This window comes from Euleptes europaea, chromosome 6 (assembly GCF_029931775.1).
Source record: "Euleptes europaea isolate rEulEur1 chromosome 6, rEulEur1.hap1, whole genome shotgun sequence".
NCBI lineage: Eukaryota > Metazoa > Chordata > Lepidosauria > Squamata > Sphaerodactylidae > Euleptes > Euleptes europaea.
This window is the reverse complement of record NC_079317.1, coordinates 8,521,329-8,538,615: the sequence shown is the minus strand read 5'-3', so window position 1 is coordinate 8,538,615 and position 17,287 is coordinate 8,521,329. Positions and strand designations below refer to the sequence as shown.

Sequence of the window (17,287 nt, the reverse complement as noted above, 5' to 3'; positions counted from 1 at the left end):
AGGGAGAAAGTAGATTCCTTTGAAATGTGGTATCGGGGGAGAGTGTTACGGATACCATGGACTGCCAAAAAAACCAAATCAGTGGGTTATAGATCAAATCAAGCCAGAACTGACTCTAGAAGCTAAAATGACTAAACTGAGGCTATCGTCTTCTCATGTGACCAAAGTACGAGAGTCACTGGAAAAGACAGTCATGCTAGGAAAAGTTGAGGGAAGCAGGAAAAGAGGAAGACCCAACAAGAGATGGATTGACTCAATCAAGGAGCCACAGCCCTCAATTTGCAAGATCTGAGCAAGGCTGGCAAAGACAGGACGTTCTGGAGGACTTTCATTCATAGTGTCGCCATGAGTCAGAAGCAACTTGACAGCACTTAACACACACACACAAACCATTCCAACTGAATACTTCTCATAAGTTAAGCAAGAGCTTGCATCTCCTATAACACTACAGATGGGAAAGACTAGTAGTATTCACTTTTTTGAGTCTTCCCCCCCCCCATCAAGGTGCAACCAACTTATGGCAACCCCTCATGGGGTTTTCAAGGCAAGAGACTAACAGAGGTGATTTACCATAGCCCTCCTCTGGTTGCCGTAGCAACCCAGAACTTCGTTGGTGATCTCCCATCTAAGTACTAACCGAGGCCGACCCTGCTTAGCCTCCGAGATCTGACGAGATCGGGCTAGCCTAGGTCGTCCAGGTCAGGGCAAGGTATTCACTACCCTGCCTTTCCCCCCCTATTCTCAGTGTCAGGACTCTTTCCTCAAGAGTCCCAGATTCCTGCACTCCTTTCCAAATGCATCCCTAGGCAGAGTCAAGAGAAAAACCAGATCTTGGATATTAAAATAAAATTAAGGAATAATAGTAATAAATCATAAGCCAGCTCTCTGAGGCACAGAAATCGTTGTTTACCAAGAGACCAGCAATATGAACAAATCTACCACAGCTCAGTTGCAAACAGAAATGGGCTAGCCCAGAAATTTGGGGTTTTAAAGAAAAAAACCTTTCCCCCCTGAAGGATTCACCACACCCCAATTTTCCTGACAGAAAAATTAGAAATTTTAGGGGGGGTACTGAACAAAAATGTATTTTGTAATGAGTGAAATCCTTTTTAAAACAAGGCTTTATGCGTTCAAAGCAAGTGCTATAGTAGGAAAAACTTTACGTAAGAAAATCCCTGCCTTCCTTCCAGACACAGAAGAATGGAAAGAAAAATTGATGGATTACACAACTATGGCTAAACTGACCAACACGGTGAACACTGATAAGAACTATGAGCAATTTTACCAATATGTAGAGGTTTAGTTATAACAAAATAAGAGAGATGTTAATTAATTACAGTAATCATGAGGCTACAAAATCCTATTTAATTCTACATTTGGAAAATTATTTGGGGTGTGTGGTCACAAATCACGCTCGATACGGTGATTAGTTCTTAGGTCATATCATTAGTAATGTTAAAGCTTTCTTTTTTAAGTTGGGTAGTTACTTTGATTGTATAACCGCGATGAATATGCATGGCAATGTAATCTGTTTGATCTGCTTTGCATTCCTTGTCCTTTTCAATTGTATTGATGACATCCCTATTTCCCCTTTGTATTCCCCCTGTATTGAAAAATACCAAAATATATTTTTTAAAAATAAAATAAAGAAAATCCCTGCCTTAGAGAATAAATCTGGTGTATACTGTGGAACGGCCATCGTCATTGCTCAGGCAGGCAGGCAGGCAGGCAGGGCTTCTTTGCTGGGGGATGGCTGCTTGCCTTGCTCTGGTGTAGTGGAAGCGAATCCCCTGAATAGGCTGTTCCCCCACAACTGCCCCCCTGCCCCGTGGTCAGCCTTGGCAGCTCTTTCCTCAAAGAACTATGACAGACGCCCCCGCAGATGGGGAAACAAGCAGCTACTGGCCCTGCCTTGCTGAAGAAGAGGAAGAGTTGGTTTTTATATGCTTACTTTCTCTACCACTTAAGGGAGAATCAAACCGGCTTACAATCACTTTCTCTTCCCCTCCCCACAACAGACACCCTGTGAAGTAGGTGGGGCTGAGAGTGACTTGCCCAAGGTCACCCAGCTGGCTTCATGTCGAGGAGTGGGGACACAAATCCAGTTCACCAGCTTAGCCTCCGTCGCCCATGTGGAGGAGTGGAGAATCAAACCTGGTTCTCCAGATCAGAGTCCACCGCTCCAAACCACCGCTCTTAATCACTACACCACGCTGGCATTTAACAGTACATTCCTAAGGAGAGTTACTCCAGTCTAAGCCCGTTGAAATGAATGGGCTTAGACTGGAGTAACTCTCCTTAGGAATGCATTTTAAGGGATGTATAATTTTAAATTTCATCCATATGCCAAAGACTAAAATTGCCTATGACAAAACACATCATTTAGAACTTCTATTATTAAAGCAGCAAATGGCGTTTTTATGTAATATGCACATTTCCTCCAAAAAATTGTGGTTTCCCCACTGCTTCGAAATGTCGGGAAGTTTTACGTTTCTAGTTGTAAACTCCAGAAATATCTGCTGGGATGGGGAAGGTATGAACCTTTTCCAACATCCAAAGGAAAAAGAAAATACAAGGTCAAAAGCTTAACTTCCTGACAGTGAAAACAACAGCAGAGAAACGATCTGCCCACAAGACCCTCCTTGCCCTTCCTGAATATCTCTATACAGCCACCTACTCGGAACCACGGACGGAACCATGGAACGTACTTCCTCTTTCTAAGACGCAGCAGCCCTGTTGGCTTAAAGGTTAAAGTAGGATTGAAAAAATCTTTCTGTTTGGCAGCCACGTGGGACTTGCTTGCCTGGAGGCAGAGGAAACGCATCAGAGGAACTTAAAACCTGTGCGATCTCTTTAGTTTAATTACAGTCTCAGCTGCTAGGGCGGGGAAGATGGGTTGGTCTGAAGCCCTGCGTCACCGATGCTCAAGCTGGTGAGCGTCTGAATCAAATCAGAAAGAAGCAACAGATTAGTTAGAATGAGAGATAAATCAAGTGATGTGTTAAATCTGCCTTCATTCCACTCTGCGGGACGGCAGACGACTTCTGGCTCTCAAGGCCACTTCGTACACTGAAAATTTAATGGTGACCAGCTGGGTCCTGCTAGCCCGATTCCTACCCGTGTTTCTAAGTAAGCAGGTGACTGAGGAACGCCAGATCTCCTAATTTCGTGAACTGGGAGCTGCTCCCAGCTCCCTAATCTTGCACTGATTCTTTGAAGCACCCCCATCCCAAAATAGCATCTTGGGGCCTTTCTGTCACTATAAGCTAACAGCCTGATCCTCTGCAGATTTAGGTTCCCCCCAAACCCATTGATTTCAGACAGCTGTAGGATAGGGTTGAAAGATGGTTAATGCTTCTGTAATTGACATAGGTTTGTAAGCATGTCAAAAGTACAGTTTGAGAAATGTTGTAGAACATGTAAGATGTGCCAATTTAATGTCAGAATTTAAAAGTTGTAAGAATTTGATTTTCTAGGCTAGGGCTGGACAAATCCCAGGTGCCAGGTTGCCATGGTGCCTAGAAATTTCACTGTGGCCCCTATTATTTTCAGCAATGACTTTATTGTAGGGTCTCTCAGTGACCCTTGGAAGAACAAACCTTATTATTTCATGTTTGCTTTGTTGTATGACATAAAAATGCACATCCCTGAAGTTTTAATCAATGCTTACTCATATGTTAACTTTACACCATGCAATGGTTGCTTTCTATACTGCCTCCATTATTCTATTAAATGCAGTCTCTGATCGCAATAATAAAATTATGAGAAATTGGGGAGAAGTAAGGTTAGGGTTACAGGTTAGCTTTTTGTTATGGTCATGACAACCCCAATTTATGTATACAGCACAACACTTCTGTAATATGAGAAACTATGGAGAGGAGAGGATTAGGTTTTGGGTTCACAACAACTAGAAGATGTGGTCATTAAAACACAAAACCCTGAATACTGAAACAGGAGTTTGGCTCGTAAATTTTTGATCTGGTTCCTAGAGCCAAAGAAAATCAATCAAGGCCTGTTCTAACCATTTTCTAGATTATAGAGAAAGGGAAGCTCAAGCCTCTGAGGAATAAATAAAAATACAAGAGATATTTACAACAATGCCATCCTAAGCAGAGTTATGCCTTTCTAAGTCTATTGAAGCCAATGGGCTTAGAAGACAACTCTGTTTAGGACTGCACTGCTATGAACATCAAACCCCCAATTTAGCCCAAATGCAAAGTCTCCCTTTTTAGCTAAGAGCCCAACTTATAAGCAAGGAAACCACAGGGACCTGGAACACATATGAATTTCCAAAAAAGTGATGTTATAAATGTCCATATGATACAATACTATTTTTTAAGCTGATTCTTTGTATGGAAGGATAACATTGCCATTTTCAAAGTCAACATGATACGGAAAATTTGGTAGTGTACTGCTAGCGCTCTGAACTTTTTACAGACCTTTCTCTCCTGCTGTCAAGCTGCTCCTTTGTTAGTCTCCAGGCTACAAATTACTAAGAGGAGATGGACTACCAGATATCTGAACTAGCCCTGAGGGTCCACACACGTACACTACATACAGAGGACAAGAACTCTGCTTCTATCCATGTCCACGCAATGCAGCACTGCACGCTTTCCTGTATGACGCAGGTGCCATGCATATAGGACCTGTCCAAGTGGCCCACCCACCCATTTGTGAATGGATCCAGACTTATAAGTACAGATGGAGTTTCTGCAAGGAGTTCTTCCCATCTTCCCCCTTGGCACAGTAGCCTGTGCACTGGAGAGGAGGAGGAGGAACTGGGCAAAAATCCCTTTTTTCACTGGTTCTTCCACCTGCACAACAGCGGAAGAATATAAGAGGAGCCATGTCGGATCAGACCAATGCTCCGATGTCCTGTACCCAATGCCAGCCAGGCAGATGTCACAGGCAAGCCCGCAGCCAGAGTCTGCCGATTGCTCCCCAGCATCTGACAATGGGAGGTGTTCCGCCTCTGAACCTGGATCTCTCATTGAGCTATCATGGCTTATAGCCATAGATCTCTCCACACACACCCTTTAAATCCTTGTAAACCTGTGGCCATCGTCGCATCCGAGGGCAGAGGAGTGCCACAAGTCAGCTACTTGTGTGAAGTCATACTTCCTTTTGTCCATCTTGAATCTACTGCCAGCCAGTTTTTTCTAGGGTGACCCCGAGAGCCAGCGTGGTGTAGTGGTTAAGAGCGGTGGTTTGGAGTGGCAGAGGCTAATCTGGTGAACTGGATTTGTTTCCCCACTCCTACACATTAAGCCAGCTGGGTGACCTTGGGCGAGTCACAGCTCTCTCAGCCCCACCTACCTCACAGGGTGTCTGTTGTGGGGAGGGGAAGAGGCAGCGATTGTAAGCTGGTTTGATTCTTCCTTAGGGGGTATAGAAAGGCGGCACATAAAAACCAACTCTTCTCCTTCAGTCTTATGGGAAAGGGAGAGGAGTTTTTCTATCTACTCTCCCCACACCCAGGAGCAATGATTTATCCCAATTCTCCCTTTGCACTGCACATTTTTTTTGTTGGGCTTTCCCTAATCCTCCGCATGGGGGAAGGCTGTAAAACCTCTAGAAGTTTTGAAGCCATGGAGAAAACAATTTAGGGGTTTTTTGAAGGAAAAAATGGGGGGAGGAAATTGAAACATATGTAACACTTCCTTTCCTATCAAACCTAAACTTTTTACTCATTGTACAAAAAAGAAGAATCCTTCATAACTTATTTAGCGTTGTACTAAAATTGTACTGTTTGTCATATCTACGGAATTTAAAAGTATATATGTCTTACTTTTCTATAAGAAAAATCACAAACATACATAATAGAGAGATGTGAACTGCCGCACCCTCTATGTATCTTAATTTCTGCCATCTGGGAGGCAGGAAGACTATAACTGAAAGAAAAACCTTGCCTTAAACGGAATTTTACTACTTCTAAAAGAAAAATATTTCATAGGTTCGCAGTGCAGGGCATCCCCAAATTTCCCCCCAACAAAATTGGAGGGGGGGAGCTCTCAGTGGGAAAAAAAATCTTTCCTGAACTTTTCTAGGCCTTCACATCTCTCACAGGAGTCAAATGTCTGTTCAAGCAAACTCTTTTCTCTCATGTAATTCTGGCTCCAACCTTACAGAAACAAGGTAATCGGTAGTTAATTACTTCCATACAACCCTCCCCTCCCCACCCCCATTAGCCACTGTGAGAATCCACAGGGTATGAACCCATCAAAATTAAGCAGTATTATTATCCCCAGTAGCAGTTTATCCACACTTTGAGGAAAATAATGTTTTCCAGCCAAGTATCAAGTCAACATTTTTTTTAAAAAAGGAAATCAATGAATTGGCCAGTGAAATACTGTACCATTAACTTGGTAAAATAATAATATTTTGTGGCAATGGCGTATTTTGTCAGATTAAATTTTCTATTCCAGCAGCAAGCACTACCTTATTAGTACTATAATAAAAGTGAAGACACAGAATTTGATTTCTTTTTTTAAAAAAACCCACACCTCCATCGTACCACTTCCCACTCTTTCCCCACCATTACATATTCCTTGCCCCACCACTTCAAGTCAAAGCATGACCTTTTCGCCGCACTTCTTTAATCGTACATTGCCAAGGAGTCATACGATTCAAGATTCCTCGAGTAACAGACAGACATGCTGTCATGGTTTGGGTTCCTTATAACCAATACTGCCTCAGCCCAGCAGAACGTGGCAATACTTTCCTGGTAAGACATATCCCACACTCAACGTTGTCCATAAGGCTTTGCACTTATATTATGCTTTAGAGCAGTGGTTCCCAAACTCTGCTCCAGGCAAGTGACAGTTATGTCATATCCAGCCCTTGTAACACCTGAGTTCGACATCCCCGCATTAGATGCTGTTCCACTGCCACTGCCATGCAAGTTATACACAAAACCTGTTTTCTATCATCATCCATACTCTTAGCCTAAACTATGTCACAGGGATGTTGCGATGATAAAGTGGAAGAGAGAACAATGTAGGCCACTTTGAGTCCCCATTGGGGAGACGTGGGATATAAATAAATATATTTTCTGTTTATCTAGACAACATAAAGGATGAAAATGCATGGGAGGTTTTGCCTTGGATTTGCCACTCTGTAGATGCACATTTCCACCATCTGAATTCTCAAAACTCTGCATGGGGGCTTATTTTTTAGTTCTGCAAATCTGGCTGGGGAAAATGTACATTTAGAGAGTGGCAAATCCAAGGCAAAAGCTCCCATGCATTTTTGCCCAAATTAAACTTTGCTGCAACAGGCACCCAGAGATTAAGATGACAATCAAACTGGTCGCTGTGGCCAATGCACAACAAGGGGTCAGCCAAGATTGGGGAAGGTGGAAGAGGAAAGGAGGCTGTTCATAAAACAAATCCTACTGATCTTGCCATGCTCATTTCCAAGACCAAAGCTAATAACTGTTACAATCTATTTGCCAAAGCGTAAAGAGACTGAATACCGCCCCCAGCCCCCATAACACAAACAAACATAAGTAGACCAAGTGCACGTTCTTTCTCAAATGGACTGCATTGCATTTATTTCTCCCTAGTTCTCAACTACAATAAAACCAACACCAAGTCTGCTGGCAATATAAACCTACAGTTTGTCCTGATTTATTGTTTTGCCGATACATAAAATTCAAATTCTATTCCCAAGTACAGTGAACCTGGGTGGCACAGTCGTTAAATTCTGACTAAGGCTGAGAGACCCGGGATCAAGTCCCCATTCGGCCACCAGACCCACTGGGCGACCCAGGGCCAATCACTCTCTTTCAACCTGACCTACCTCACAGGGCTGTTATGATTATAAAGTGGAGAAAGCGAGCACCATATATACCACTTTGAGCTCCTTTGGGGGGAAAAAGAGTGGAATAAAAGTAAGAGAATGCACTTGAACAAATTAGGACTCGCAGCCTATGCATATAGCCAGAGACCAGCTGAGAAGCAACGCCAACGCAAAACAAAGAGAAGCAATCCACCTAGAAAGCTCTCTGGCAGGAACCCTGTATCATCCTGCCGGCATCTGCTAAACGCACATACTTCAGCAAAATTTCCAGAGGCACGGGATTATTCGGTGTCTTTCACTACCTGTCAAATGTTTGAGAACACATCCCGCAAGCGAGCAGAAGCCGGGCAAAGTTCAGAACATTTCTTGGAGCCTTACAGGGACCAAGTGACCCACACCGTTCAGATTTAGGCACCCCCAGTTCCACATATCCACATGTTCAAAGTTCAGCAAAACACATTTCTGGTTATTAACCAATTCTGATTGTTGTTTCTTAATATAACACTGCAGGCTGCGGTAATCAAATTAATCTTGTCCTTGAGACTTGCAGGAAACATTTTTTTTTAATTGTTCCCAAGATTAATATTTACTCAAGTATTAAGTCTGCAAAGTATTTAGGGAACCTCTTAAATGAGGCAACTTGCATATAATGAACCATTGATCCAGGGGGGTGAAGATCGTTCCAAATTTGTGCAATTATCTTTTGACAACATGGAATCCATTCTAAGCTTACAAATCCTTTTCATAAAAGGAAAAGAAAGCCCTTTAAGTCAAAATCCAGTTGATACCGTACAAAAACTGAATGTTATGAAGGTTAAGTTTATTCTCTACTGTAAAATGAGCATAAACACTGAGAGTGCAAGGGGGGGTAGTGGTTAGTGTCAGACGAGGATCTGGGAGACCCAAGTATGAATCTCCACCCTGCCATGAAAGCTTGGGGGATGACCTCAGGGGCAGCCACATACTCTCAACCTAACCTACCTCGCACGGTTATTGTGAGGATAAAATGGAGAAGAGCGATGTAAGCCACTCTGGGTACCCCCCCCCCATCGGGATGAAAAGCAAGGTATAAGCAAACAAAAACAGCAGTTTTCCAGTGTCTTGGTGAGGGTATCTCTAAATGCTGAAATATCTTCACTGCAGATTCTGCTGCATGTAAAGTATGTCCTTTGCCAGTGCACTTGCCCCGTGTCCCAGTAAGAAAAGGCTTCTGGTGAAAATTCACATTCACCCTCTAACTTTACTATCTATACTGTTTTAATACAAAAAAGGCCATTTTCTAAGCTACTCCTCAATCATCATTATCAAGCCAAATGCACAGAAGATGCACCATGTGCAGACTAATAACTACATATTTTTAAAACCCTGATTTATGTTTTCATACACGTGATGTGCACAGTAGCCAAGAGGACTGTTACTTACCACAGTTATGCAAACAGTGTTGATTGAACAACATCCTACTCTAGACATAAATCTAGACTAGTGCACAACCACACAGAAGCTTGACTTCTGTCCTCTTCCAATGCTGGCTCTAGAAGCATTCATAAAAGTTTCTAGCCCAGTTTTTTACCACCGTGTGTGTGTGTATAAATTGCCACAAAACCTGTCCACCAAGTTGCTTGGAAGTGATTCTTTCTTGCAAGAGATTAGCCACCTGTCCTATTCCTCAACACCAAAACAATTCCATCCCCTCCTCCTCTAGTCAAAAGGAAACCACAATAATTGAAAACCACAAACATTAAATGTGACGCTGCTACAGAAGTTGTGTGAATCCTAGAGGAAGTTGAGCCAAACCCCAGCCAAGACGCTCAAACCGCTCATTTAATATTGCCTTATTTGTGCCGAAGCGCCGAGCTCCTGATCAAAGACACAGAAAGGTAAACTGTCAGTGCAGTGGGATTCACCTACAGTTCAGGGTGCAGATGGCAGATCCAAACCACTGAATTCTCCCATCAAGGAAAATAGTCTGTCAGTATCCTGAAGCAGTAGTGCTTTTAAGTCGCACATACTACACATGGCCTGTGTGGGAAGGAGATTGTAATCTATGGCAAAATAATGTTAATAATTTACCACAATGTGCTAAGAAGGACTTAATCAATAAGCATCCCTTATCACTGTACTTTCCAATGGATCATGCAGAACAAAACAGGTACTAATCGGGTACAGTGTTTTAGTTATAAAAGTGACAAGAATTCATTTGGTTTATTGAATACAAAATGATCTTGTGAATCCCAAGCTGGTAGAGGATGGTTAACATTTCAAAGAAATGTGTGGGCTCCTGTTTGTATACAAAAAATAAGACTGACTGACCATGATGATGGTTTATGGGTGGACCACAGAGATCATAACCATGACATCTCTGCAGATGTCTCTTTAATGATGTCTGGCAATTCTTTTTTTATCATAGATATGAAGACATATCCAGGTGTATATCTGCCTAAGTCCCTGCCCATAAAGCATTATCCATATTTACCTCCAAGGAGCTGAAAGCAACTCCCTACCCCGTTTTATCCCCACAACAATCCTGTGGGATAGTATTAGGATGAGTATGAGAAACTTGTAAGGATGTGTCACTGGCAACCGAGATAAATTCACACCATCGTATTCCCTATCACTATGTATGGGTATGAAGGCTGGCAATGGAGAAAGCTGATAGGAAGAAAGCGGATTCCTTTGAAATGTGGTGTTGGAGGAGAGTGTGACGGATACAGTGGACTGCCAAAAAACACAAACCAGTGGGTTATAGATCAAATCAAGGCTGAACTGACCCATTCTGAGAAGACAAGAGTCACTGGAAAAGACAATCACGCTAGGAAAAGTAGAAGGCAGCAGGAAAAGAGGAATACCTAACAAGAGATTGATTTACTCTGTAAAGGAAGTCCCGGCTCTCAATTTGCAAGATCTGAGCACGGCTGTTAAAGATGAGTTGGAAGCGACTTGACGGCACAACACACACATATATGAGAAACCGACCCAAGGCCACCTGTTGAGCTTCATGGCACTTTAGGATTTGAACGCAGGTCTTCAGATCATAGTTCAACACTCTGACTGCTAAGTCACACAGACTCTCCTGCTGAAGTTTAAATCACAAAAGTGGGGAGAAGGATGAGGCCAAAAGCTTTTCCTCCAATACAAAAGTTGTAAACATGAAGGGGAGTTGTTTTAAAGATGAGGAAGCATTCAAACAAAGGCCTCTTCCCCAGCAACAGGTATCACACAGAGCTCCTGATCATGGAGCAGGCACTAAATCAGCAGGCCAGCAAACTAGTACTTCTGATGGACTACTTCTTCATAATCAATGCCAATTAAACCTTCAGGACCAATAGAAATATCACCTCACTTTTTTCTGTACTGAGACAACGAAGAGACCAACACTTTGGCCTCTCATATGAAATGTATGAACTTCAACTGCAGTAAGTTGTAAAAAGCCGGTAGCTGACATGTTTTTCCCCCCGACCTGTTCAGATATAACTACAGTAAAGTGACTGAGGCTGCCATACTTTGGTCACATGATAAGACAAGAGTCACTGGAAAAGACAATCATGCTAGGAAAAGTAGAAGGCAGCAGGAAAAGAGGAAGACCCAACAAGAAATGGATTGACTCTATAAAGGAAGCCACAGCCCTCAGTTTGCAAGATCTGAGCAAGGCTGTTAAATAGGACATTTTGGAGAACATTGATTCATAGCGTCGTCATGAGTCAGAAGCAACTTGACGGCACTTAACACACACAAAGTGACAGAAGCTTTAGTGAAACAAAAATCATGAATCTGAGTTGGTTACCAGTAACCCTTCTCAATTCCAAACCACTGGAATAAGTCTGGTGCTTTTATTTACACCAACGCTGTATTTTAACGGAAAATAAAACAAAGGGTTACAAGGATGGCCACAGGCTTGTCTGTGCCAGAGAAGAGCTGAACTGCACCTTGGTACCATTGCCACGGAAGATATTTTCTTCCAACTTCATGCCAATGAACGTACATCGGCGGTGACAGCCTAAGCAAATGAAGACAACCACTCACCTACAGTATACCAGCTGGCATCTGTCAGTTTACTGATAATGGCTTCTTGAAAGGATCCATCAGGCATCTTGGTTTCAATAATTGCACCAACCTGTAATGTTGAACATTATACTTTATAATTCACAGTGGGTAGCTGTGTTTGTCTGCAGTAGTAGAAAAGAGCAAGAGTCTAGTAGCACCTTAAAGACTAACAAAAATATTTTCTGGCAGGGTATGAGCTTTCGTGAGCCACAGCTCACCTCTTCAGATATTTTTGTTAGTCTTTAAGGTGCTACTAGACTCTTGGTCATTATACTTTATATCTGTGTTGATAAATAAATGCCTTTATTTTTTTTAAAAACACACACATAGCTCTTACACAGCAGTTTCTGAAGTCCAGACACCTGATCTCAGAGGATACTTTATCCATTCTCAGAACTAGAAAAATGGATACTAGTTATGATGCATACCTATCCACTCCAGGATCAGAGGAGCATGACTATTACATTAGGTGCTGTGGAACACAGGCAAGATAATGCTGCTGCAGTCCTCTTGTTTGTGGGCTTCCTGGAGGCACCTGGTCGGCCACTGTGTGAACAGTCTGCTGGACTTGATGGGCCTTGGTCTGATCCAGCAGGGCTTTCCTTATGCTCTTAATGGGTAGGCGTTTCTTTGCAATAGTAGGGGTGCCACGTTAATGTTGTCTTCCAATGTCTTGGCCTTCCCTTGCCCTCGAGTCAGGACCCAGAGAACAAGACTAGCTTTCTGAGCAACCGTGATTCTCAGATTCTCCTGTGCTCATCGGATGCCACACGGGCTGCACTGAGGAAATCTGGTGCACTCTTAAGTCCCTTGGGATGAGGTGATTGCTCACACACTGGTGATATACATGTGTCCATGTTGCGTGGGGTCTTCCCACTTGGCATGGAACAGTGGCTGCGTCCAGCATGGCAGTTTAACTACCCAAGGCACATTCAGCCCCTTTTATGAAAGTCACACAATACGTACCCAGGAGCAATGGTGAAATGCTACCAGCAACCACCCACCCCCTTTTAGAGATACACGGTCAATGTGCCAGTCCAGAGACTATTGGACGCCACATCACTGGTAAATTTAATGAGCTGTAAGCACGTTATGAATCTGATCAGAAGCCATGCCGGGTGATTGAACCATTATTCTATAGAGAGCTGCTTCTGAATTGGGAGACTTTGTATCTAGTCTTAGAAGTTTCTAAAAAATGGTTACATAAAACGTACAGGTCACACAGAAATAAACACTATTTCCAATATGTTTTTCTTTTTTTTAATGGATAATTCAATTCTCACTTTTTGGCCACCCTATTTATAGAACTACTCTCTTGTGCAATAACATTTCAGTGAAAGAAATGCATACATTTAGTACAATTTCAAGACAACTCAAAACAAATGGTAATTTGGCCATTATTTAGCAAGGCTTGGATCAGGTCATCAAATGAAAAAAAGTTACTAATTAATTTGCAGAGAACATGCAGCATACATACCCTTAAAGGTCCTTTCACTTGGTCATCTTGCACTAACTGCATTGAATTATCTTGTTTTAAAACCACCTATAGAGAGAAATGTCAAACAAGTCAGTTTTACTTGTACCCTGATCAAAAATTGCATGTTGTTTTACCATATATGCTGACATCCAAACTACAACACACTCCTAAATAAGTTATTTTGCTTGTTTAAAACATTTATTAGCCACCTTTCTTTCCTTATGGAGCTCAAGGCAGTTTACAACATAAGCAAAACATACATAAAATACATTAAAATCATAAAACCCAAAATTTAAAATCACAACTCAGGACTCCCAGTAGACATAACCAAAAAAGCAGTCCTAAATAAAACTGCCTTCACCTAAATAAATGTTTTCAGAGCTGAAGGCCTGTACATAATGAAGAATGAAACATGAAGTGACAACCTAACTTCAATCATAACTTCGACCTGTCAGCTGAGCATGTGATTTTTACCTGGCTCCTCAGCCGGAAATAAAAATACACAGCCTAAATCAAGCCTTACACAAAGCAGCAGCAAATCTAAACTCTCATACAAATCTGTCAAGCCAGACTCCGCTCCAAGAAAGCCTGTGCCACAACTGGTCTTTTAAAAGTTCCACAAAAACCCATCAATGAGACAAGCTACCGAGCACTATTACAGCTTTACCTGCAACTGGGCTATTAACTCATATCCATTAGAGATACTTTTTCCTATGATAAATGACTGAGCAAATCACTGTTTTTGCTACACCAGCAGCTGGACCATTAGGCCTGCCTGTTTGATAACCCAGCAGATTACATCCTATTGGACAGCCCCAGTAATGATCCAGTAGATTCTGAGCATTCCGAGGCTAAAGAACATCGTACACACCTTCCAGAAACGTTTCCCTTTTCAAAACAAGCCAGGAGGACAGGTATCCTATAGGTGGCCTGAAAACGCTGCATCAAGCATGCCAGTATTTACCACATGGCAGAGCAACGCTTCCACTTAAAACATTCTAGGGTAGGAGGAATGGGAGGACCTCTGCCCGACACCATGGACAGCTACTACAGTAGTCCGATTAAGCAATTTCCTGCGTTCCCTCAGGGCCTTTAACACGCTGCCCTTAAACTTTCAATCTTACCTTGACTTTCACCAGCCTCTTCACAGTCTTAATTTTTGCCTCGCAGAAGGCACCCCGGTACTTGGCACTGACATCAGTCCCCACTGTCAGGTAGGCAGGCTCATCCGCTGCCTGATGCAAGAGGGGGGAAAAGGGAGATTGGAAATGATCCGTTACAATGGATCCATCTTCAAGCATGACCATAATTAACCCACAAGGGAAAAAAAATCCCACTCTCTCCTTTAACCATTAGGTTAAAGGCATGGGTGTCAAATAAGGCCCAGGGGCCGGATCCAGCCCCTTGAGGGCTCTCATCCGGCCTGGTAGCCAGCTGAGGCAGCCACCACCACCCCCAGTCCCAATCTGGGTTGGTGAGTCCCCTGCGGGGACTTCCAGTCCCGAGGTGTCAATTATCAGACTGTTAAATCAAAGAAAATATTGCAAGAGTGTTATTGTTTTAAGCATGTTTGTATTTTAAGTTAAAAAAAGTAAAAAATAATATCATTAGTTGGCTTTGCCTGCGACTTCTATAAAGTTTGTATCTCTGGTACCTGGCATTGAATTTTATGGTATGTATGGCCCGGCCCGACCAAGTAACATTTATGCCATATCCGGCCCTCGCAACAAATAAGTCTGACACCCCTGCTTTAAAGTCTTTAGGATACACCTCTGTCAGAGGTAGGTTTAAGGTTAAAAGAGCTCCCTGATAACCGGAGTACAATGCAGCCCATATTTCAGAGAACACCATGAACTAAGTTTTCAGAGGTTAACAGAAATCATTATGTGGATTTCTGCAAGAAATACAGTCATGAAAAGGGGAAGGGTCGGATTTTTGTCCATCCTAAATGGCAACTACACTAATCCTAAAGTTTTCATCATGACATTTTTCACCATGCTGTTGGGCTCCAGCCTGCAATGACAGTCTGCTTGTTGTGGGGAAAAACCATAAGCAATGAAAACACGCCATGAACCATCTTGCAAGAAGTATGCATTTCTGAAAAAAATGTTTCACGTTGAGGTCTGAGGTTTTTTGGAAAAGATGCTCCCCAGTCACTAGAGTTTAATGACGATAATATGAGACATTAAATACTTTAGCCAATGTTCCTCACAGATTTTCCCAGGGGACTCAGCAGCAAATATGAAAAACGGAATACAGATTTTAACAGTGGAAAAAGCGAAGCCACGTGACATTATTTCTTCTTTTTAAAGTTTCCATTTCGCTTTCCCCAAAAACAAACACCTGGATGCCATCACACAGGCTAGCAATGGTACAGTTCATCACAGGGCAGTAGCTACCAGATAAGCTACACATAATTATGTATGCAACTGCACTTGGTACCACAACATCTGGACTCTTGGGATAGACTGTGCTGCTCTTATCTGGAGTCGACTCATAAATGTCAGGTTCAGCTAGATGGTGATTTTATTGACCCCATCTCTGTCCTGGCAATTTGGGCAAGCATCAATTAAGAACTGATGGCCGTGGCTCAGTGGTAGAGCATCTGCTTGGCATGCAGAAGGTTCCAGGTTCAATCTCCAGTTAAAGGAACCAGGCAAGCAGGTGATATGACCTCTGCCTGAGACCCTGGAGAGCTGCTGCCAGTCTGAGTAGGCAACACTGACTTTGATGGACCAAGGGTCTGAGTCAGTATAAGGCAGCTTCATGTGTTCATATTCTCACAATTCAATGAAAGAACAGGACATTAACTTATTTCTTTTTCCCATCTTGATTAACCTAGAAAAATGCCATTTCAACTTTTAATCTATTGCACTTCAGACAAGAAATGCCAAAAGCAACTTTATGTCATGATTTTTTATGTATCAGTTTATGTGCACGAAAGAATTGTGAGGGGGGGCATACAAAACCTATGCCTTGTGTCTACTCTACATCACCATTATTATGTATATCTTTTCTATCCATAATTGAAAAGAGTACATCGGACAAGTCCAAAACTATTATGACTATACGCCAAAATCTCAATATGTGAGCGAAACACTGCAGGGAGGGGGTGTATTTGTATATGCAAACAATTTACAAAGGCAAAAACTAGTTCTGCAAATTGCTACATATTATTCTGCAAAAGCTATGCCAGATAAGCAAGGCAAAAAAAAAAATCATGTTTCATATAGTTTCAGTAAAGTTTGCAAGGCAGAAATCCAGAGAACTTAACAGGTTACCCGAGTATCTTCATGAAGCGAACAGGATAATTTCTTCAACTTGTGTTGATTTCACAAGTCCACACTGTACTTTGGTACAATAAAGCTATTTAATTGCTCTCTGATTCGGTTGGCATCTACGGTAGACCAATCAAGGGATGAGTCTATCTGGCTAAGTAACCCATGTGTCACTAGACATGTGCTTAACAGGATGCTTATTTTCCTTTTAAAGACATTAAAAGTGAAAGAATACAGAGCCACTGAGAACCTCGAAGATCTGAGGAAAAAGGGAAGAATCCAAGGAAAGAGAATGAAAAGAACAATTCCTGGCTTACCCACATGGAAGCTTACCTTCATCTTTGAAGGTTATTTGAGGGATTCCAGCTCAAAATATGTCTCTTTACCACAACTGGGAAAAAAATACTAGAAAGCAAGAGAAAAAGAAAACAGTCAGATTCATATGGTTGTAAGAAACAGGACAGAGATCTTGACAGCTGAGTTCTTTTCCAAATCTCGGTGATTATTGGACACACCCTTCTCCCTAGTGAGCACACATGCCCTCTGCCATCCCTCACATCCAGGCCTTACATGCACTGGCAAGATGGGAGGAGGGCACCGAAAGGGACAGACTAGACCAACTGGAGTCCTGCTCCGCAAACGGCAGCTGCCGTCCCCAACTTCCAGCGGTCCCTCTTGCCTTGCAGCATGT

General features: G+C 42.4%; 1 protein-coding gene across 1 annotated transcript in view; it reads right to left on the bottom strand.

The window, feature by feature from the left end:
- Positions 1 to 16,997, bottom strand: part of ARID4A (AT-rich interaction domain 4A) — an 81,386-nt gene extending 64,389 nt beyond the window's left edge. Inside the window, exons 1-4 of the mRNA XM_056851208.1 lie at positions 16,930 to 16,997; positions 14,443 to 14,553; positions 13,319 to 13,384; positions 11,821 to 11,911 (exon numbers count right to left, since the gene is read on the bottom strand). Of these exons, the coding sequence (XP_056707186.1) occupies positions 11,821 to 11,911; positions 13,319 to 13,384; positions 14,443 to 14,553; positions 16,930 to 16,935 (274 nt within the window). The 5' untranslated portion in view covers positions 16,936 to 16,997. The remainder of the gene's footprint in view (positions 1 to 11,820; positions 11,912 to 13,318; positions 13,385 to 14,442; positions 14,554 to 16,929) is intronic.
- Between the last annotated feature and the right edge of the window lie 290 nt (positions 16,998 to 17,287).